Source organism: Bos indicus x Bos taurus, chromosome 6 (assembly GCF_003369695.1).
Source record: "Bos indicus x Bos taurus breed Angus x Brahman F1 hybrid chromosome 6, Bos_hybrid_MaternalHap_v2.0, whole genome shotgun sequence".
Classification (NCBI taxonomy): domain Eukaryota; kingdom Metazoa; phylum Chordata; class Mammalia; order Artiodactyla; family Bovidae; genus Bos; species Bos indicus x Bos taurus.
In genome coordinates, this window is record NC_040081.1 from 21,574,035 (window position 1) to 21,596,979 (window position 22,945).

Sequence of the window (22,945 nt, forward strand, 5' to 3'; positions counted from 1 at the left end):
CACTTGGTCATGGTGTATGATCTTTTTAATGTGTTGTTGGATTCTGATTGCTAGAATTTTGTTAAGGCTTTTTGCATCTATGTTCATCAGTGATATTGGCCTGTAGTTTTCTTTTTTTGTGGGATCTTTGTCAGGTTTTGGTATTAGGGTGATGGCGGCTTCATAGAATGAGTTTGGAAGTTTACCTTCCTCTGCAATTTTCTGGAAGAGTTTGAGCAGGATAGGTGTTAGCTCTTCTCTAAATTTTTGGTAGAATTCAGCTGTGAAGCCGTCTGGACCTGGGCTTTTGTTTGCTGGAAGATTTTTGATTACAGTTTCAATTTCCATGCTTGTGATGGGTCTGTTAAGATTTTCTATTTCTTCCTGGTCCAGTTTTGGAAAGTTGTACTTTTCTAAGAATTTGTCCATTTCTTCCACGTTGTCCATTTTATTGGCATATAATTGTTGATAGTAGTCTCTTATGATCCTTTGTATTTCTGTGTTGTCTGTTGTGATCTCTCCATTTTCATTTCTAATTTTATTGATTTAATTTTTCTCCCTTTGTTTCTTGATGAGTCTGGCTAATGGTTTGTCAATTTTATTTCTCCTTTCAAAGAACCAGCTTTTGGCTTTGTTGATTTTTGCTATGTTCTCTTTTGTTTCTTTTGCATTTATTTCTGCCCTAATTTTTAAGATTTCTTTCCTTCTACTAACCCTGGGGTTCTTCATTTCTTCCTTTTCTAGTTGCTTTACGTGTAGGGTTAGGTTATTTATTTGACTTTTTTCTTGTTTCTTTAGAAATGCCTGTATTGCTATGTACTTTCCCCTTAGGACTGCTTTTAAAGTGTCCCACAGGTTTTGAGTTGTTGTGTTTTCATTTTCATTAGTTTCTATGCAAATTTTGATTTCTTTTTTGATTTCTTCTGTGATTTGTTGGTTATTCAGCAGCGTGTTGTTCAGCCTCCATATGTTGGAATTTTTAATAGTTTTTCTTCTGTAATTGAGATCTAATCTTACTGCATTGTGGTCAGAAAAGATGCTTGGAATGATTTCTATTTTTTTGAATTTACCAAGGCTAGATTTATGGCCCAGGATGTGATCTATCCTGGAGAAGGTTCCATGTGCGCTTGAGAAAAAGGTGTAATTCATTGTTTTGGGATGAAATGTCCTATAGATATCAATTAGGTCTAACTGGTCTATTGTATCATTTAACGTTTGTGTTTCCTTGTTAATTTTCTGTTTAGTTGATCTATCCATAGGTGTGAGTGGGGTATTAAAGTCTCCCACTATTATTGTGTTATTGTTAATTTCTCCTTTCATACTTGTTAGCATTTGTCTTACATACTGCGGTGCTCCTGTGTTGGGTGCATATATATTTATAATTGTTATATCTTCTTCTTGGATTGATCCTTTGATCATTAGGTAGTGACCATCTTTGTCTCTTTTCACAGCCTTTGTTTTAAAGTCTATTTTATCTGATATAAGTATTGCTACTCCTGCTTTCTTTTGGTCCCTATTTGCATGGAAAATCTTTTTCCAGCCCCTCACTTTCAGTCTGTATGTGTCCCCTGTTTTGAGGTGGGTCTCTTGTAGACAACATATGTAGGGGTCTTGTTTTTGTATCCATTCAGCCAGTCTTTGTCTTTTGGTTGGGGCATTCAACCCATTTACATTTAAGGTAATTACTGATAAGTATGATCCCGTTGCCATTTACTTTATTGTTTTGGGTTCGAGTTTATACACTGTTTTTGTGTTTCCTGTCTAGAGAATATCCTTTAGTATTTGTTGGAGAGCTGGTTTAGTGGTGCTGAATTCTCTCAGCTTTTGCTTGTCTGAGAAGCTTTTGATTTCTCCTTCATATTTGAATGAGATCCTTGCTGGGTACAATAATCTGGGCTGTAGGTTATTTTCTTTCATCACTTTAAGTATGTCTTGCCATTCCCTCCTGGCTTGAAGAGTTTCTATTGAAAGATCAGCTGTTATCCTAATGGGAATTCCCTTGTGTGTTATTTGTTGTTTTTCCCTTGCTGCTTTTAATATTTGTTCTTTGTGTTTGATCTTTGTTAATTTGATTAATATGTGTCTTGGGGTGTTTCGCCTTGGGTTTATCCTGTTTGGGACTCTCTGGGTTTCTTGGACTTGGATGATTATTTCCTTCCCCATTTTAGGGAAGTTTTCAACTATTATCTCCTCAAGTATTTTCTCATGGTCTTTCTTTTTGTCTTCTTCTTCTGGGACCCCTATGATTCGAATGTTGTAGCGTTTAATATTGTCCTGGAGGTCTCTGAGATTGTCCTCATTTCTTTTAATTCGTTTTTCTTTTTTCCTCTCTGATTCATTTATTTCTACCATTCTATCTTCTAATTCACTAATCCTATCTTCTGCCTCTGTTATTCTACTATTTGTTGCCTCCAGAGTGTTTTTAATTTCATTTATTGCATTATTCATTATATATTGACTCTCTTTTATTTCTTCTAGGTCCTTGTTAAACCTTTCTTGCATCTTCTCGATCTTAGTCTCCAAGCTATTTATCTGTGATTCCATTTTGATTTCAAGATTTTAGATCAATTTCACTATCATTATTTGGAATTCTTTATCAGGTAGATTCCCTATCTCTTCCTCTTTAGTTTGGTTTGGTGGGCTTTTATCCTGTTCCTTTATCTGCTGGGTATTCCTCTGTCTCTTCATCTTGTTTAAATTGCTGAGTTTGGGGTGTCCTTTCTGTATTCTGGCAGTTTGTGGAGTTCTCTTTATTGTGGCATTTCCTCGCTCTGTGTGGGTTTGTACAGGTGGCTTGTCAAGGTTTCTTGGTTAGGGAAGCTTGTGTCAGGGTTCTGGTGAGTGGAGCTGTATTTCTTCTCTCTTTTTTTCCCTCTGCTTCGTCTAGTTTCACTTCCTCCTAAGGAACTGCATGTGGAGGCGTTGCGCTGGACACTTCAGACCAGGGTTCCAAGTGGAAATGTCTGCACCCAACTCGGACAGCTCAGTTCAAGATGGTGGCGGACCTGGGCAGAGGCACTGGCCCAGGACCTGGAAGGATCTAAGCAGCACTCCCATAGAGCACTGCCAGTACCGTAGTTTTAAATCTTCAAACTAAAGGGATATATGAAGGCTATTTTCTCCATTAAGTTAACTACATGGTATAAAATAAATTCAAAACTTTTAAACGTCCTTCTTGTTTCATTAGCTTAAAATGTTTTACTCCAAAAATATAAATATTTTCAATATCTCTTCAACAAAAATTAACATAATCTAAATTTCATGTTGAGGGCTCTGATATTTCAGAAACAAAACTGTATAATAATATGTTTAAAATAATAGATTACTAATTTTTTCTACCTAAGAAATTACTGACAATCCCCATTGACTAGTCACAAAACCATTGCAGAGACTATCTTTAATGAAAATGAATGAAACAGGTCTCCTTAGAAACATATAAAAGGATACCATTTTAAAGTTTTAGCAGCTCAAAAATAGGACACATATGCCAAAGAACACACACATATGCAACAAATTCTATGCGTGCACAATTCTATACATGAACTTGCTTTACATGAATTTCAATTAACGAAGATTATTTAGTTATATATCTATACATTTATTTGTAATATAGTAATATAACAGACATAATAGTTTTATATATATATATATATATATATATATATATATATAAAAGAATACCAGTCCCCTCAAGAGCAAGCTCAAGTTTTTGTTACCATGTCATATCAACTGTATTTGCATAAAGTAAAGCTGTTAGCTTTTCAGTCCATGAATTGTTCCACAAATAACATATGCACTTCATAATCAGTGGTCAATCATATTCCTATTTTTCAAAATCTGTTACTGACTGGTCCCTGATTATCTGTTAGTTGCTTCCTGCACACACAGCAAAGCACATAGTTGCATTGCCTCGATGTCCTTCAGTGATAACCTCAAATGACATCTTAGAAAAATGGCTAATCAAAAGAAAGACTTGCCAACAAAGAAGAAGGTGTAGTGAAGAAATAAAAAGTATTAACACCAAAAGTGAAATTCAAGTTCAATATAGGTGAAGATAAAGAAGAATAGCTGCATATGTGAATGTTGACAGTCACTTAACAAGAGACTCAAAGTATGCAGCCAGGGGAAATTAGTAAAGGTGAATTTATCAACATAAATGAGGAAAATGATACTGACAAATGAGGAAGATGTCTGAGAGGAGGAGACACTGGCCAAAATCGTCATGTTAAAAAACAAAACAAAACCTCTCAGAGATATTTCAACGTTTTCCAAGTTCAAGAATAAAATGTTGAAGTCAATTCAAACTCACAAAGGTACAAAAAAAAAATATGCTGGCTCTGTATATGTTATACGAAAGAATAAGTAAACAATATTCAGATTCAGGACTTTTTTTTTCTAAGGGTTTATTTTAGAGAAAGTTTTGTTTAACAGCAAAAATGAAGAGAAGGTACAGAGACTTCCTATATATCTTCTGCCCATCCCCCTTATGCACAGCCTCCCTGTTATCAACATCTCCCACTAGACTGGTACATTTGTTAGCACTGATGAACCTATACGGACTCATCATAATCACCCAAACCCTGTCGTTTACATTAGGCTTTACTTTTGGTATTATACATTCAATGCATTTAGGCAAATGTATAATGACGTGTATCTACCATTATGGTCTCCTCCAGAGTATTTTCAGGACCCTGAAAATTCTCTGTCCTTTACCTATTCAACCCTATTTCCCTGAATCCCTAGCAAATACTGATCTTCTTCTTGTGTCCATAGTTTCATCTTTTCCGTAATCATACAGTTGGAATCAGTGTGTAGCCTCTTTCAGATTGCGTCTTTCACTTACCAATTATGGATTAAATGTTGTTAATGCTTTTTCATGGCTTGATATAGAATTCTTTTTAACAGTGAATGATATTTCATTATCTGATGCACCATAGTTTGTTTATTCATTCATCTAATGAAAGACATCTTCGGTGCTTCCAAGTTTTTGGCAATTATGAATGAAACTGTGATAAACATCCATGTGCAGGGTTTTTTGTGGGGGGTGACACTGCTGTGGGGGGAGCTGTTGTGGGACATAAGTCTTCAACTCCATTTAGTAAATATCATGGAGCACAATTGTTGGATTTTATGGTAAGAGTATGTTTGGCTTTTTAAGAAGCAACCAAACTATCTTCCAAGATGGCTGTACCATTTTGCATTCCCACTAGCAATGTATGAGAGTTTCTGTTGCTTCACATCCTTTCCAGCATCTGGTGGTGTGGGTTTTCGCCATTCTAACTGATGTCTACTGGTATCTCATTGTTGTTCTCATTTGTATTACCTGATGATGTATGATGCGGAGCATATTTTTGTATGCTTATTTGCCATCTGTATATCTTCTTTGCTGAGGTGTCTGTTAAGGTTTTCAGAACCTTATATATAAGTTAGCTCAGAGATTCTTTCTTCAGCCATGCTCAGCCTACTAATTTTGTTTCTTTCTTTCTTAGGATTTCTGTCTCTCCACTTGCATTGCCCAGTAATTCTTACATGCTATCTACTTTATTATTAGAGCCCTTAGGATATTAATCCAATTGTTTTAAATTCCCAGTATGATAATTCCAACATCCCTTCTATGACTGGTTCTGAAGATTGCTTGATCTCTTCAGTTTTTCTGTGTGTCTTTTGGCATGCCTTGTACATTTTTTTTTTTTTTGATAGCTACTGTCCTCACACTATTTATTGAAAAAAATACTATTTATCCCATTAAATTGCCTTGGATGTATATGTGCCAAGAGTCAATTGAACACAAATGTGTTTATTTCTAGACTCTTGATATTTTTGATTTATTGATCTACATGACTATTTTTATGCCAGTACTACACTATCTTGATTACTGTAGCCCTCTAGTAAGTTTTGAAGTACAGAAAGTATAAGTACTTCAACTTTTTATTTTTCAAAATTTTTGACTATTCTAAAAGAACTGTACTTCCAAATTACTTTTAGGGTAAATTTTTAAAATTCTGGAATTAGAGTAAGAATTTTTATAAGGATTGTCTTAAGCCTTTCAATGAATTTGGAAAGCATTATCAGTTCAACAATATTGAGTCTTCCAATCCATGGACATGGACTTCTACTTATGAGGTCTTCTTTAATTCCTTTCAGCAATGATTTACAGTTTTCAATATACAGGTATCAATTATTTTTTTTACATTTCTTCCTATATTTATTAAATTTTACTAAATGTTACTTTTTTGTGCTACTGAATACAATTTTTTGAAGTTCATTTTCAGATTGTTCATAACTAGTATCAGTTCAGTTCAGTCGCTCAGCCGTGTCTGACTCTTTGCGACCCAAAAGACTATACCACACCAGGCTTCCCTGTCCATCACCAACTCCTGGAGCTTGCTCAAACACATGTCGATCAAGTCAGTGATGCCATCCAACCACCTCATCCTCTGTCATCCCCTTCTCCTCCCACCTTCAATCTTTCCCAGCATCAGGATGTTTTCAAATGAGTCAGTTCTTCGCATCAGGTGGCCAAAGTATTGGAGCTTCAGCTTCAGCATCAATCCTTCCAATGAATATTCAGGACTGATTTCCTTTAGGATGGATTGGATAGATCTCCTTGCAGTCCAATGGACTCTCAAGAGTCTTCTCCAACACCACAGTTCAAAAGCATCAATTCTTTGGCATTCAGCTTTCTTTATAGTCCAACTCTAACATTCATTCATGACTATTGGAAAAATCATGGTTTTGACTAGACGGACCTTTGTTGGCAAAGTAACGTCTCTGCTTTTTAATATGCTGTCTAGGTTGGTCATAACTTTTCTTCCAAGGAGCAAGTGTCTTTTAATTTCATGGCTGCAGTCACCATCTGCAGTGATTTTTGGAGCCCAAGAAGATAGTCTGTCACTGTTTCTACTGTTTCCCCATCTTATACCATGAAGAGATGGGACCAGATGCCATGATCTTCGTTTTTTGCATATTGAGTTTTAAGCCAGCTTTTTCACTCTCCTCTTTCACTTTCATCAAAAGGCTCTTTAGTTCCTCTTCAGTTTCTGCCACAAGGGTGGTGTCATCTGCATATCTGAGGTTATTGATATTTCTCCCAGCAATCTTGATTCCAGCCTGTGCTTCATCCAGCCCAGCATTTTGCATGATGTACTCTGCATAGAAGTTGAATAAACAGGGTGACGATATACAGCCCTGACATACTCCTTTCCCAATTTGGAACCAGTCCATTGTTCCATGTCCAGTTCTAACTGTTGCTTCTTGACCTGCATACAGATTTCTCAAGAGGCAAGGAAGGTGGTTTGGTATTCCCATCTCTTGAAGAATTTTCCAGTTTGTTGTGATCCACATAGTCAAAGGCTTTGGCATAGTCAATAAAGCAGAAGTAGATGTTTTTCTGGAACTCTCTTGCTTTTTCAGTGATCCAATGGATGTTGGCGATTTGATCCTTGGTTTTGCTGCCTTTTTTAAATCCAGCTTGAACATCTGAAAGTTCTTGGTTCAAGTACTATTGAAGCCTGGCTTGGAGAATTTTGAGAATTACTTTGCTAGTGTGTGAGATGAGTGCAATTGTACAGTAGTTTGAGCATTCTTTGGCATTGCCTTTCTTTGGGATTGGAATGAAAACTGACCTTTTCCAGTCCTGTGGCCACTGCTGAGTTTTCCAAATTTGCTGGCATATTGAGTGCAGCACTTTCACAGCATCATCTTTTAGGATTTGAAATAGCTCAGCTGGAATTCCATCACCTCCACTAGCTTTGCTCATAGTGATACTTCCTAAGGCCCACTTGACTTCAGACTCCAGGATGTCTGGCTCTAAGTGAGTGATCACACCCTCGTGGTTATCTGGGTCATTACGAATTTTTTTTTTTTTTGTATAGTTCTTCTGTGTATTCTTGCCTCCTCTTCTTAATATCTTCTGCTTCTGTTAGGTCCATACCATTTTTGTCCTTTATTATGCCCATTTTTCCATGAAAGATTCCCTTGATGTCCCTAATTTTCTTGAAGAGAGCTCTAGTTTTTCCCATTCTATTGTTTTCCTCTCTTTCTTTGCATAGATCACCGAGAAAGGCTTTCTTACCTCTCGTTGGTATTCTTTGGAACTCTGCATTCAGATGGGTATGTCTTTCCTTTTCTCCTTTGTCTCTTTTTAGCTTCTCTTCTTTTTTCAGCTATTTGTAAGGCTCCTCAGACAACCATTTTGCCTTTTTGTACTTCTTTTTCTTGGGATGGTCTTGATCACTGCCTCCTGTACAATGTCATGAACCTCTCTCCTAAGTTCTTCAGGCACCTGGTCTATCAAATCTAATCCTTTGAATCTATTTCTCACATCCACTGTATAATTGTAAGGGATTTGATTTAGGTCATACCTGAATGGGCCTGTGGCTTTCACTACTTTCTTCAATTTAAGTCTGCATTTGGCAATAAGGAGTTCATGATCTGAGCCACAGTCAGCTCCTGGTCTTGTTTTTGCTGACTGTATAGAGCTTCTCCATCTTTGGCTGCAAAGAATGTAATCAGTCTGATTTCGGTGTTGACCATCTGGTGATATCCATGTGTAGAGTCGTCTCTTGTGTTGTTGGAAGAGGGTGTTTGCTATGACCAGCGTGTTCTCTTGCAAAACTCTATTAGTCTTTGCCCTGCTTCATTTTGTACTCCAAGGCCAAACTTGCCTGTTACTCCAGGTATCTCTTGACTTCCTACTTTTGCATTCCAGTCCCCTATGATGGAAAGGACATCTTTGGTGCTAGTTCTAGGAAGTTTGTAGGTCATCATAGAACTGTTCAACTTCAGTTTCTTCAGGATTAGTGGTTGGGGAACAGAGTTAGATTACTGTGATACTGAATGGCTTGCCTTGGAAATGAACACATATCATTCTGTCATTTTTGAGATTGCACCCAAGTACTGCATTTAGGACTCTTTTTTTTGACTATGAGGGCTACTCCATTTCTTCTAAGCGATTCTTGCCCATAGTAATAGATGTAATTGTATTTCTATATACTAGTTATGTCTTGCACATATCTACTACTAGTGTGGGCAAGACATAACCAGTATATAGAAATACAGTTGATTTAACCTGTATCCTGTGACCATGCTAAATTTATTTATTAATTTTAATGGGTTTTGAGTTTTGTGGATTCCTTAGGATTTTCAATTGGAGTAGGCAATGGAAATATGGAAGATCATTTCATCTGCTAAGAAAAGCAGTATTACTTCTGCTAGTATTACTCCTGTCAGTAATAAACACAGTATTCCTGTTGAATCTGGATGCCTTTTCTTTCTTTCTTTGTAGCTGTTATTGTTGCTACTGTTTGCTATTATTTTCTTAGCTGATTTTTCTTTTTAATTATATATTCATAATACCTTATTAAGTTAATTTGAGTACAAATTTTTCAATGATAGAAAAACAATTTTTAAAATTACCTCCATTCATTCATTAATTTAGTCATATAATAAATATGTTGTTTAATTGCTAAGTTGTGTTAGAGTCTTGTGACCCAATGGACTGTGGCCCACTAGGCTTATTCTGTCCATGGGATTTCCCAGGCAAGAATATTGGAGTGGGTTTCCATTTCCTGCTCCAGGGATCTTCCCAATACAGGTATCAAATCTACATATTCTCCATTGGCAGGTGAGTGCTTGACCACTGAGCCACCAGGGAACCCCCAATAAATATGTTATGGGTGCCAAATATATGCAGTATTATCCCAGATGTTATGAATATATTTATAATCTAAGTATATATCCAAGAATGGGCTTCTCCAGTGGCTCAGAGGGAAAGAATCTGCCCGCAATGCAGTCAACATAGGAGACTTGGGTTCGACCTCTGGGTAAGGAAGATCCCCTGGAGGAGGGCGTGGGAAGCCACTCCAGTAATCCTGCCTGGAGAATCCTATGGACAGAAGAGCCTGGTGGGCTATAGTCCACAGGGTTGCAAGGAGTCGGACATGACTGAAAGGACTGAGCATGAGCATGATATCCAAGAGTATATTATTATTCTAGTTTCTTCAGTTCAGTTCAGTGGCTCAGTCAAGTCCAACTCTTTGCAACAGTTATCTATACTTCTTTTAAGTAAGCATTTACATCATCACAACTCAAATTACCTGAAGATGTATAAGTCCTTATGCTTGATTGACAACACTGTCTCTCTAATGTTAAAGATAACAGAGTGGAATTGCCACTGCTGCTGCTGCCAAGTCGCTTCAGTCGTGTCCGACTCTGTGAGATCCCATAGATGGCAGCCCATCAGGCTTCCCCGTCCCTGGGATTCTCCAGGCAAGAACACTGGAGTGGGTTGCCATTTCCTTCTCCAATGCATGAAAGTGAAAAGTGAAAGTGAAGTCACTCAGTCCTGTCCAACTCTTCACAAACGCATGGATTGCAGCCTACCAGGCTCCTCCGTCCATGGGATTTTCTAGGCAAAAGTACTGGAGTGGGGTGCCATTGCCTTCTCCGAGAATTGCCACAGGCCACTTCAAAAAGGAGTTTAAGATGGTATAGATGCATATTAAACAAAATTGAGGGAAGGAAATTAATTCCCACTGCACCCAAAGAACTTACAGAGTCTCCAAATATAACATTGAACCTTTCTATTTAATCACTGAACCACTGAGCATTAGTTGCCCTGACTTGAGGGTGCAAAGACCTTACTAGTCTCCATACAGGAAATTGCCTAAGGGAGAGATTTGAAAGAGAAATAACCCATAATGCACTACCCTGGTTAAATATTTTCTGTTGAAGAGCTAGGATAATATCAAAAGAAATTGTTTTAATCCTTAGGTCAGAATTTTGGCATGAACTTATTTTTCTTTCCACTCTATTCACAACTAGCTAAGAACCACATTAGATGTGTTATCTTTGCTTGGTTTTATCTCAAGCTTACCATAGCATCTTGCTTTTTAAGTTTCAAGTGTTAATTTAATTGTATTCAACATAATTTTAGCATGATTTGAGGGTCTACTGTGCCTGATATTATCTAAGTCTCCTTGTATACACTATGTTATTTAATGTCATTTTTACCACATAATTATACTCTACATTGTGTTTATTATTCCCATTTAGCAAAGTTAAGAACCCTAAGCGACTTAATGACTGAACAGCAACAAAGAAAGCTATTCCTTCTTAATTTAGGTTTGTTTTATTTGTTTAATGTTAATCCATGCTATATTTCAGTATGATACAGATTCTGTACCTGTGACTCCAGTCAGATATCCAGCAGTACAAATTAGCTTCACATTACACATATTGAACAAAAGACAGACGTTGAACGAGCAAGGAGTGGAGGGGCAGGGCCCAGGGGGAGAGGTAAAGAAAAGAAACAAAGAATTGAACATGCATGCAGGCTTTTCCATACCACCTTCAATGCTAACCTGCGTCAGAGGGAGAGTAAAAGTAGGCAAGAATGAGCAGCCATGGACTGTTGAACTGTTACCAGCACCATGCTTTTCAGCAACATTTCAGCAGAGTTTGAAACACAGCAAAACTATTACAACAAACTCCGCAAACAACCTTTTACCACCTCAAGTTAACATCCAATTAATTTTAAACACTGGTATAAAATTCAACTTAAACAATTAGAAAAAGGGGAAATGATACCACATAACCTCTATAGTGCAATTAACCTTTCTCTTAGATACGTGCATCAGGTAAAATTCTAATGGCTTTCGAATGAATGTAATTTCCATTCTAATGGTGATCTTGCCACGTCTGGCAGGAGACAACACAGTAATGCTGAAAAAGCCTCTATGCAGTCCTGTTAGTGTTCTTAACCTAAAAGCTGGAACTAGTAAAATCCACAGAAATTCACTCTTGCTTTTAAGAACTTTTGTACCGGGGTCCAGCCCCAGTTGGATCCAGGGATTCCCTCGGGAGGACGGTGTTGGTGATTAAAGGGATATCACAGCAGAGAGATCAGAGGCCTATAATAACTGGTTTACGTGGAAAATCAATAAAACCCGTGACACCAGGTTTGCCCTGAACACAGAGGCTGCAGGCGCCCTCTCGAATAGCGGAAGATGCCCCACCTTAGGCACCTTCTCCAGTGGGTCTTAGAAGCCCAGGCAAGTAAGTGGTCTCAGAGGACCCCCACGCTCCAATTATTTTGGCCTGAAAGAAGAACAGAAAAGAAAAGGAGAGAAAAGGAAGCAAGAACGACACAGGGAGACCAAGCCTGTTGAGCAAGGTCCACAACTTTATTTTCAAAAGGAGCTTTTATACCCTAAGTTATACATAGAAGATAATAGGGGATGCAGAGTCATGCAAGGTCAGCAGACCTTGAGCATTATTGAAACCAGGCTTTCTTTCTACAAACTTATCATAAACAAAGGCTTTAGGTGATTTACATCATCTTCTGGTCAGGAGACCTGCTAACATTCTTCTTCTGATAAGGGTTAATTAACCAGAAAAACTTATTTTCTCCTCAGGTGATTTTTCATAGAGTTTAGCGCCACTCCCTGAGCACACTAGATAGAGTTGCATTCCTATAGGGCAAAAGGTGCAGTGGGGGATAATCAAGGAAAGAACTTATTAGCTCAAAGGTCTAAGGTTATTAACATTAAAGTTACTACTTATATTTCTATATGCTAACTATATTAATCAATACACTCCCAGGGGTACAGTGAGTGGGTAGGAGATATGGAAACTTGGCAGCAGGCATTGGTTCAACAAAGAAATCCTCTATTAGTTCTATTATAACCGTTTCTAACTCCCCAAGAGGCTCTGCATTGTTAGGATATCTTGAACTTCCTGTGCTTCTCATGGTTGGGAGGCTGCGAACAATCACATGCGTAGCTGTAAGAGTCCGGAAACCTGTTCAGGCAGGTTAGAAAGTTTTCTAAGGGATTTGAATTGGAACACACCCATTATACCCTGGAGACTTATTAACTAGAGCTCTAAGTTGATTTTCTTACAGAGAAAGGTGGTCGGGGATAGCCCCCGTAAATGTCAGAGGAGTTGGTGAAGGTCATGAAATAATAAAACAGACAGATTCTGGTTTTGGGGTAGACACTCAGGCAGGTCCAGGGGGGCGGGGGCCTCGAACTCTGACTCGCCTTGCCCATCAGAGCTCTCCCACATGACCTTGTCATGGGTGGGGACTCCCATGCTGGCTCCCGGCACTTTTGAAAACTGTTAAAAAAAAAAAAAAAAAGAAAGAAAGAAAGAAAGAAAACCAACAGGGCAGGAACCTAAATTCTAAGACCAAATGTAAAAGTCAGATTTGGTGGTTCTCAGTGACAATGGGGGAATTCCAAGAGGGGTAGGATGGGAAGGTCTAGGGTGGTCAGAGATGGTTTCTCTTGTTGACTTTTATGTCTCACAGATTTTCATCTTCCACATCCTGCAGTGCTTCCTTATTCTGAAGTACATAGTGTCAGATTATCACGTAGTAACTGCATGATAAATGTAGAGTCCTTATAGCTTTCTTCACTCAGCATGTCCAGTTCTGCAATTACATCATCAAAAGCTGCTTTTGCCAACCTGCAGGCACAGTCAGGGGAATTAAGAATATCATAGTAGAATACAGAAAAATTGAGAGCAAGACCTAAGCAAATGGGATGTTTTGGTGGAAGTTCTGTCATTGCAATATCACTAGCAGCTTTATAAGCCACTAGGCTGTTCTCTGCAGCCTCCTTCCTGTCATTTCCTGTGGCAAATTCAGCCTGACACCTGTGGTAGTCCCCTTTCATTTTATAATAGAAAACCTTGGACTCACCAGTGTTAGCTGCTGGAATGAGGTGTCCAGTACATCCAGATTGTCACAACAGATTAACTTTAGCTCAGTCTCAACCATTTGTTGATATTCCCGAATCATTTTTAGTTTGTCTTCTCCTCCCTTGTTTTCTTCTTTCTTCCTTTTTAAAATTGTGTACACTCTGAAGTTTTCATTTATAAACAATTATTCACTTATCTATCTGTCCAAATATTCAACAACTATTTGCAGTCACTATTCAACAATCAAGCTGACTACTATGGATAATTTGTTAGGTGCTAGAGAACACTGAAGAATAAATCACATCTCTGATGAGCTAAAATCAAAGTATGAGCATAATTCTGTTGCAGCACTGTAGACATAAAAATAAGCTCTGGATAGAGAGAGGAAAAGAGTCTGCAGTGTCGTTCTGTAATCAGAGTGGAAATTAAAGGATGGATAGAAGTTTTCCAGCCGTAGAACTTTAGAATAATGTATGAGCAAGAGAAAATCACTTCAGCAAGGAAACCAGCATGTGAAAAAACCTGAAATTACTATCTGAGCTGGATAATTTCCATTTTTCAATTCAGATCTACTCACTGTCTATTCCACTCTTTTTTCTGACCCTGCCTACCAGGCTGACTACTTCTATAGACTGACTATATCAATAGCATCCCTTGTTCTTTGGCCTCTTCTTGGCTTTACCTAATGTAGACCCCTGGCGGGCATGGCAGGAAGAACATAACTTCTGAGATATATGTACCACTCTTGCCTTTCAGTTTTGCTACAAATTGGCTAAGTCTCCAGCTGTACACATATTTCTTACCAAGTACTTCTTCCTAAGGCTTCATCTCTTCACTTCAGATTAGAGGGTCCTGAATTTACATACCAAAACAGTGTCTACTCTGGCCAGAAGCAAAGTGGAAAATAGTAAAATCTGTATTATTTCAGGTAAATAATACTTAATATAAGCAAGCAAACATTTGAAGGTTGTACTGTCTTTATACCCAAAAGTTTAAGTGTGTATAAGCATATAAAGATCCAGAAACAGAGCTTATAAAAAGGTTAACAAAAGGAAGAATTATACCATATACCAAGAACAATTACAAAATGGAAAGGCTTACTTACTGAAAGTAAGCAGTTATGTCAAATAATTCTATTTTGCAAAAGACATCTTTCTGATGAAAAAGACCCCTTGAATCATATCAGAAAAAGAAGTAAATGATAAAGGAAAGTGATCTAGTATTGCAGTGAAAAAGAAAACTAATAAAAGATGGCATTAAATGTGAGCTTCTGATGGATATAGGGACTTCCCTAGTGGTCCAATGATTAAGACCTTACCTTCCAACACAGGGGGTGCGGGTTCAATCCCTGGTCAGGGAGCTAAGTTACAAGCCTTGCAGCCAAAACAAAAAAAAAACAAAAAAAACAAAGCATAAAACAGAAGCAATATTGTAACAAATTCAAAAAATACTTTAAAAGTCATCCACATCAAAAAAAAAAAAATCTTTTAAAAAAAGTGACTTTAAAACTTCCTTAGGTGATATGCTAAGCAGAAGAGTGAAGAATCCAATCATAGCTATTTTTTGGAAAACAAGTCATACTAAGGGGGCTCTAATATACTGAGAATCTGTTTGGTGAGGGAAGAATGGTAGTGAGCTCAAACAAACACCTAGAAAAGTCAAATGTGATCATATCAAAGATATATATTTATTAAAGGAATAATAAAGTACTGACAATCATTTGAGTAAAATTATATCCTGGATTTGATCATTTCTCCTTAAGGTCCAAAGTGTCTTTATTTGCAGACCCTAAGGATCCATTTTCTTCATGTCACTGTTGAATGAATTATTATTTCTAGAGAGAGTTGCAGAATAGGAAATATCGATGCCACAGTGAATTCCTAATCACCAATTTCTTCAGCAGTACCTATTAGGTACTGCTGAATAGGCAGTTCCACCTATTTTTTTGGCCAACTGGCTCTCCCTTTCTACAATATTTCAACATTTCTTTATCTTCCTCAGGCATTAATGTAATTCAGTCTCCAGTGGTAATACTCTGCCCCAAGCAGCAATCATCTCTCTCCCAAACAAAAACAGTAACGAGGTAACTTACTTCCCTGCTTCCATTCTTTCCCTCTTTCAATCCATTCTCCAGGCTAAAATCTGATTACTCTCCCTTCCTGATTGAATCACTTCAATTACTTTCGAGAGGACAAAATTCCATGACCTATACTACAACTTCATCTCAAATCACTTTCCCCCTTCACTTTCAGCATTTCAATTACTTTAGCCTGCAGTTCCTCAAGTGCACATGGTTCTCCCACCCTTACCTATCAAATTGTAACAAACCAGAGCAAACTGGGTGACTTACCAGAGATTTATTTCTCACATTTCTGGAAGCTAGAAGTCTGAAATCAAGGGGTTGGCAAGGGTCATGCTCCTCTGAGGCCTATGAGGAAATTCTGCCTGACCTTCCTAGCTTCTGGTGGATTGCTGGTGTCTTTGGCATTCCTTGGCTTGTAGACACATCACTCAATCCTCCATCTTCATCTGGCATTCTTTCTGTTTTTCTGTTTCCAGAATTCTCCTTTATACCTTATATTGAATTAGGGCCCATCCTGATGACCTTATTTTAATTTGATTACCTATATAAAACTATCTCCTCACAAGGTCACCTCCTATGATACTGGGTATTAGGACTTGAATGTATCTTTTATTAGGGGGACATAATTCAACCCATAAAATCACTCCAGATGGTGACTGCAGCCATGAAATTAAAAGATGCTTACTCCTTGGAAGGAAAGTTATGACCAACCTAAACAGCATATTACAAAGCAGAGACATTACCTTGCCAACAAATGTCCGTCTAGTCAAGGCTATGGTTTTTCCAGTAGTCATGTATGGATGTGAGAGTTGAAAAAGAAAAGAAAGAAAGCTGAGCACTGACGAACTGATGCTTTTGAAGTGTGGTGTTGGAAAAGACTCGTGAGAGTCCCTTGGACAGCAAGGAGATCCAACCAGTCCATCCTAAAGGAGATCAGTCCTGAGTGTTCATTGGAAGGACTGATGCTGAAGCTGAAACTCCAATACTTTGGCCACCTGATGCAAAGAGCTGACTCATTGGAAAAGACCCTGATGCTGGGAAAGATTGAAGGTGGGAGAAAGGGATGACAGAGGATGAGACGGTTGGATGGCATCACCGACTCAATGGACATGAGTTTGGGTAAACTCCGGGAGTTGGTGATGGACAGGGAGGCCTTGCGTGCTGCGGTCCGTGGGATCACAAAGAGTAGGACATGACTGAGCAATTGAACTGAACAGAACTGAAAAACCCACCATTTGCACAGGAATTTTCCACGTGTTGTTTGTTCTCCCAGAAATCTTTTTTACAACTCTCACCCTTCTGCTACCTTGCCTAGTCACCTTTTCAGATTTCAACCCAGAACTCTTTTCTCAGGGAGAACTGATTGATCATCTAAATGCTTTTTCCAGTAAATGCACTAAAACAGCCATAAACATTGCCTTTGTAACACTTATTATATTTGTAATTTTTAACTTATTCTTGAGATTATTTGATTAGTATCTGCCTACTTCACTCGACTGTGAGTTCTGCAAAGATCATTTTTTCTCACTGTTGTATTACTACAGTGTCTGGAATGTTACAGCAGGCATCCAATAAATATTTGGTTGAATGAATGAATAATAGATCAAACCAAAAGTGACAAAAATGTCAGCTTGAAGTTTCAAAATTTCTACTTTCACTTAAGTGTTGGTGAGAACATAAATTGATTGCTTGCTTTCATACAGTTTAAGTGAAACAGTATTCTACCTATAGGAAATAATTTCTCTAACACTAAACTAATAGATTAAAAAAAAAAGATCAGTGAGAACTTTGCAGTTTATTTTGAATTATCCATGCTGAAGTGGCTGTACAGGACTTTAAACCTACTCATGTCACTCAACTTCTCATTTTAGTTTCAACATAGCAACTGTCTAAACATTCGAACTGGATTCATAAATTTCCAGTACAAGCAAAAAAAAAGCAAAGATTACAATAGGATTGAAGAATATTCAGTTCAGTACAACATTTACTGATAAGTTCTGTGTCTGACTCTGTAAATACCATAAAGCAACACTTCAATATAATAAGAGAAATGGCGTGGTGAGCTACAGTCCACGGCAGGCAGAACAGAAATAACCAACCAAAATTATTGCCTTGATATATTTGACTTTTGTCTTTAATGTTACACATAAATGTTTGAATTTATAAACAAAATGTGACTTCTGATTCTTTGGAAGACATCTACCTTACATATTTCTCTTTCTCTTCCTTATGTGAATAGTTAAATTCAAAGCCATAATCTGTACCTATATAGACTTCAAGGATTGGCAGAGCTGGCTTAGAATTCCAATTCTTACCATCTAGGACATTTTTAAACAATGTACTTAAACTTTAAGCCTCAAGTTTTCTTTTCCGTAAAATAGAGATAGTATTATTTGATTTATTGAACTTTTCTGGATGTTAAATATATATATGTATGTGTATATATATATATATATATATATATATACAGTGTGTGTGTGTGTGTGTGTGTGTGTGTGTGTGTAATAAGTTGCCTGGTTATGCTTAGCAATCAATACACATTGCTAGAATTAATTTTTACCAACATAAGCATGAGAGGTGAATTTTAAACAGTTTTCAGATTCAAACATATGCGTTTTATTTTCTTTTTGTCGGCAGTGTATTTGCTTAAACCAAGGTACTGTTTACGGTTACTTTTGTCATATCTAACATTCACTTTTGCCTATTAGCTGTCAATGGATAAGGAAATGGCAACCCACTCCAGTATTCCTGCCTGGAGAATCCCATGGAGAGAGGAGCCTGGCGGGCTACAGTCCATAGGATCGTAAAGAATCGGACACATTAGCTGTCATATATAATAAATTAAGAGTATTTCCTCTAAGTAAATTACAACTAAAGCTAATATTATGAATAGTATATAAGTACCAATATATCACTGAAGATCTAGTTCTACCTAATAGTTGCAAAAGCAAAGAGCAATAAGCAAATTAACGAACTACTCTTATTTTGAAATACTTATTCATAAGAGTAAATTTTTTTGGTTTAAGTAATATTCATTCTTTGATAAAACTGTTACCTTTGAGAAATACAAAATGGTCAATAGTAAAAGTAGTATGATTAAATAATATGCTTTATTGAGAGAAATGCCAAGATACAATTGATTTAGCATACATTATTTTCTACCCTGACTATTGGCCATAAGTTGGCAATGAGCCATATTATCCAATTTAAAACTAGAATTTGATTCTCCCAGACATAGTGTTACTATTTTACCAAGTGAATGAAGCTTGACTTTTGTTACCATATTCAAAGAGTTTCTAATTTCCCAAAAAGTTGCACTGTAAAAATAATACGTGCTTATGTTTCAGAGAAGGCAATGGCACCTCACTCCAGTACTCTTGCCTGGAAAATCCCATGGATGGAGGAGCCTGGTGGGCTGCAGTCCATGGGGTTGCTAAGAGTCAGACATGACTGAGCGACTTCACTTTCACTTTTCACTTTCATGCATTGGAGAAGGAAATGGCAACCCACTCCAGTGTTCTTGCCTGGAGAATCCCAGGGATGGGGAAGCCTGGTGGGCTGCCGTCTATGGGGTCGCACAGAGTCGGATACGACTGAAGCGACTTAGCAGCAGCAGCAGCATGTTTCTTAGAGCCTTAAATATATTTTCCAATGACAATTATGTTATATATAGTTACATAGACACTATGAAGATTTATATGATGTAGTATGAACTCAGTTTTGGAGGTAACAGCATAACCTTAGTCAAACTTGATTTACTCATCCTCCTCTAAATCCTGAATGATGTCTCTGGATGCTTTTCAATGGATATGTTGACAATATCTTTTCTAGGGATTCCTCATCTTTGTCAATCATGTAGACATTATCCATATTAGTTCTTTAGAATTTTCTTTTTATAAAGTTAAACATACACAAGAAAAATGGGAGTCTTGGAGTACAGAACTCATATATTTAAGTGCTTAATGCATATGTTTCCCATTCCATTCAGCAGAGTTCTGATAATGTGCTAGGCACAACACCAAATAATCGATACCTTTCACTTGTATTATTTCTATTGATCTTGACTTCACCACTAGGAGGGGGTGTTCTTATTTCTATGTTAAAAATAATAAAGTTGAAGCTCAAAAGTTAAATAAGTGACAGGATAGGATTTGAACCTTGATCTGTCTGATTGATAAGACTATGCCATAATTACTCTATGCAAGTGAAATTTTTATCAATTTGTTTACTAGAAAAGAGATAACCATGGCCCTTGAAACTCCTCTGAAACTCACTTTAAATTCCACTAACAAGAGACCCAACAAAATGGTTTTGTTTGTTTTTATACAGGTATATGGCCATTATTGACCCCTTGAAGCCCAGACTGTCTGCCACCGCAACCAAGATTGTCATTGGAGGCATTTGGATTCTAGCATTTCTACTTGCACTCCCTCAGTGTCTTTATTCCAAAACCAAAGTCATGCCGGGCCGTACTCTTTGCTACGTGCAATGGCCAGAAGGCCCCAAACAACATTTCACGTAAGTTAATTATCTATTATAATCTTCAACTAAATGCATTGAACACTTAAGGAACTATAGGTTGGGAACAACAGTTAAGTAGATAAGACATAGTTCCCTCAAGGGCTCAAACATTACTTGGGAAAAAAGACACATAAAAATACTATACTATCTATATATAGTACAGTATGATATGATCAATTAGTTTGTATAAGTTACAATGATTTCTAACTGGAAAAATGTGATGACCTTTATATGGGGTAGCTCTGGAGAGTTTCCGGAGAAGATGATAAGATAACTGGAGATGAAAGCATTGTTCTGGATTAAGGAATGAGTGAGAAGGGTGGAACTGAAACCCAAAGGTGTGGATTGCTCTTGTAAGAAGCCCGGCTGAAAGGAAAGGGAGTCTTGGTATGTTCCTGGTTGTGTTCCTTTGTTTTAGCATTAAAAACTTAAACACTTAGGTCGGAAAGGAGATAGGAATGCTACATGTTAGAATTTGGTATTTCATATTTTGGACACACCTTTAAAAAAGCAAATTAGCAAAATAATTGTTTCCATTTTGTTTTTTATTCTGACCATTTAAATTTTATTTCAAATAAAATTCTTATTTAGTGATCTATTTTTTTCCTTTACAAACTAACACATAATGCAAATACAATGATCATCTTTTAAAGCAGATATTTTATCAAACTCTGCTCTACTCAGAGTCCAGATTTTTAAAGGAAAAGATTGAGGAGTGTTTATTAAAGGAAAAGCAGGCAGCAGTTATTAAACTGAGGACTGCATTCTTTCCATTATGTAATACTAATATATCTTATTTGTATGATAGCAAAACAAAATTATTCATAATAATAAAATTAAATTATTTGTTGACTGAATCAATTCGCCACTGACTTTAACACTTAATAAGCTATCAGGAAGACAGCTTTACCAAATAAACACAGATATTGAGATTAGTATACCAAAATCTTTAATTACTTTAAAGCCTTCCTAAGACAGTGGAAGTCACTCAAAAGTTTATACAAATTCTAATTTGGCTATTATATTATTGGCTGCCATCTTAGTCCACCATAGTAATATTTTTATAATTTTTATTGAAAGCTATGAAATCCCAAAATTTAGTTTGATAATTTATAGTATAATGACTTTGACATGACTAATACCTCCATATGGAGAAGGAAATGGCAACCCACTCCAGTATTCTTGCCTGGAGAATCCCAGGGACAGAGGAGCCTAGTGGGCTGCTGTCTATGGGGTCGCACAGAGTCGGACACGACTGAAGCAACTTAGCAGCAGCAGCAGCAATACCTCCATATGTTATTTACCAAATTTAATGATGCAATCAAAATGTGCCAAGACTTTGAAAAAACTCTAATATGACTCAGAACATCTAGTTACATTTTTTCCCTTTGGATGAAAAATGATTTATTTCAAATATGACTGATGTTGCAAGATGTATGTAATAGATTTACACAGAAGAAAATGTATCAGTTGATCAGTTTACTCTGTGCCATCTCTTTTCCTCTGATTATCTGTTTAATCAGGTTAGCCTAGTGATTACCAAGCAAAGGAAAAGTACTCATCTTGAAGCCTCTAGGCAAGGGGAAATGTGCAGTTTAAACGAGCTCTGTAAGAATGCTATAGTTTTCATATGTGAAGTAAAAATTGACAAAGTTAAACTGGTAGTATATGGATGATTGTAGATGACAATAGCTAGGCCTTCCCTTGGTGGCTCAGTGGTAAAGAATCCACCTGCAATGTGGGAGACGCAGAAGCCATGAGTTCAATCCCTGAGTCGGGAAGATCCCTGGAGGAGGGCATGGCAACCCACTCCAGTATTCTCGCCTGGAGAATCCCACGGACAGAGAAGCCTGGTGGGCTACTTTGCACGGGGTTGCAAAGAGTTGGACACGGCTGAAGCGACTGAGCACAGCACACAGCACAGGTGACAATAGCTAGGTGTTTTGGTGAAATTGTGAGATGAGGACTTAGAAGAGAAAATGTGGGCTGAGCATTGGCATTTTCAATTATGACTTAAAATGGAATGAATTCAAAGTCTCTTTATTTTACTCCAATATGCTCTTCAGCATGTATTTTTCTTATTTCTTGCAGTTACCATATTATTGTTATTATACTGGTGTACTGTTTCCCATTGCTTGTCATGGGTATCACATACACCATCGTTGGAATCACCCTCTGGGGAGGAGAGATCCCGGGGGACACCTGTGACAAGTATCATGAGCAGCTAAAGGCTAAAAGAAAGGTACTGTTCTGTATAACTTTCCCAGCATTTTGCGTAAATTGTGGTGCATCAGAGAAGGGAAAAAAAATCTAGTTATGGCATTTTAATATATAACTTGATGCTTTACTCCTACTTTTATTTTTCTCCTTTTCTTTTTTTTTAAATTTTGCTTTCTTTTTATCTTCTATAACCCACTGCTGCTGCTGCTGCTAAGTTGCTTCAGTCGTGTCCGACTCTGTGTGACCCCATAGACGGCAGCCCGCCAGGCTCCGCTGTCCTTGGGATTCTCCAGGCAAGAACACTGGAGTGGGTTGCCATTTCCATCTCCAATACATGCAAGTGAAAAGTGAAAGTGAAGTCGCTCAGTCGTGTCTGACTCTTAGCGACCCCATGGACTGCAGCCCATCAGGCTCCTCCATCCATGGGATTTTCCAGGC

General features: G+C 37.5%; 1 protein-coding gene and 1 pseudogene across 1 annotated transcript in view; one reads left to right on the forward strand and one right to left on the reverse strand.

Moving 5' to 3' along the window:
* TACR3 (tachykinin receptor 3) overlaps nt 1-22,945 on the forward strand; it is an 89,662-nt gene that overhangs the window by 17,330 nt on the left and 49,387 nt on the right. Inside the window, exons 2-3 of the mRNA XM_027543926.1 lie at nt 20,096-20,284; nt 22,379-22,529. Coding sequence (XP_027399727.1) covers nt 20,096-20,284; nt 22,379-22,529 — 340 coding nt within the window. The remainder of the gene's footprint in view (nt 1-20,095; nt 20,285-22,378; nt 22,530-22,945) is intronic.
* Nucleotides 13,162-16,219, reverse strand: LOC113894756 (annotated as a pseudogene).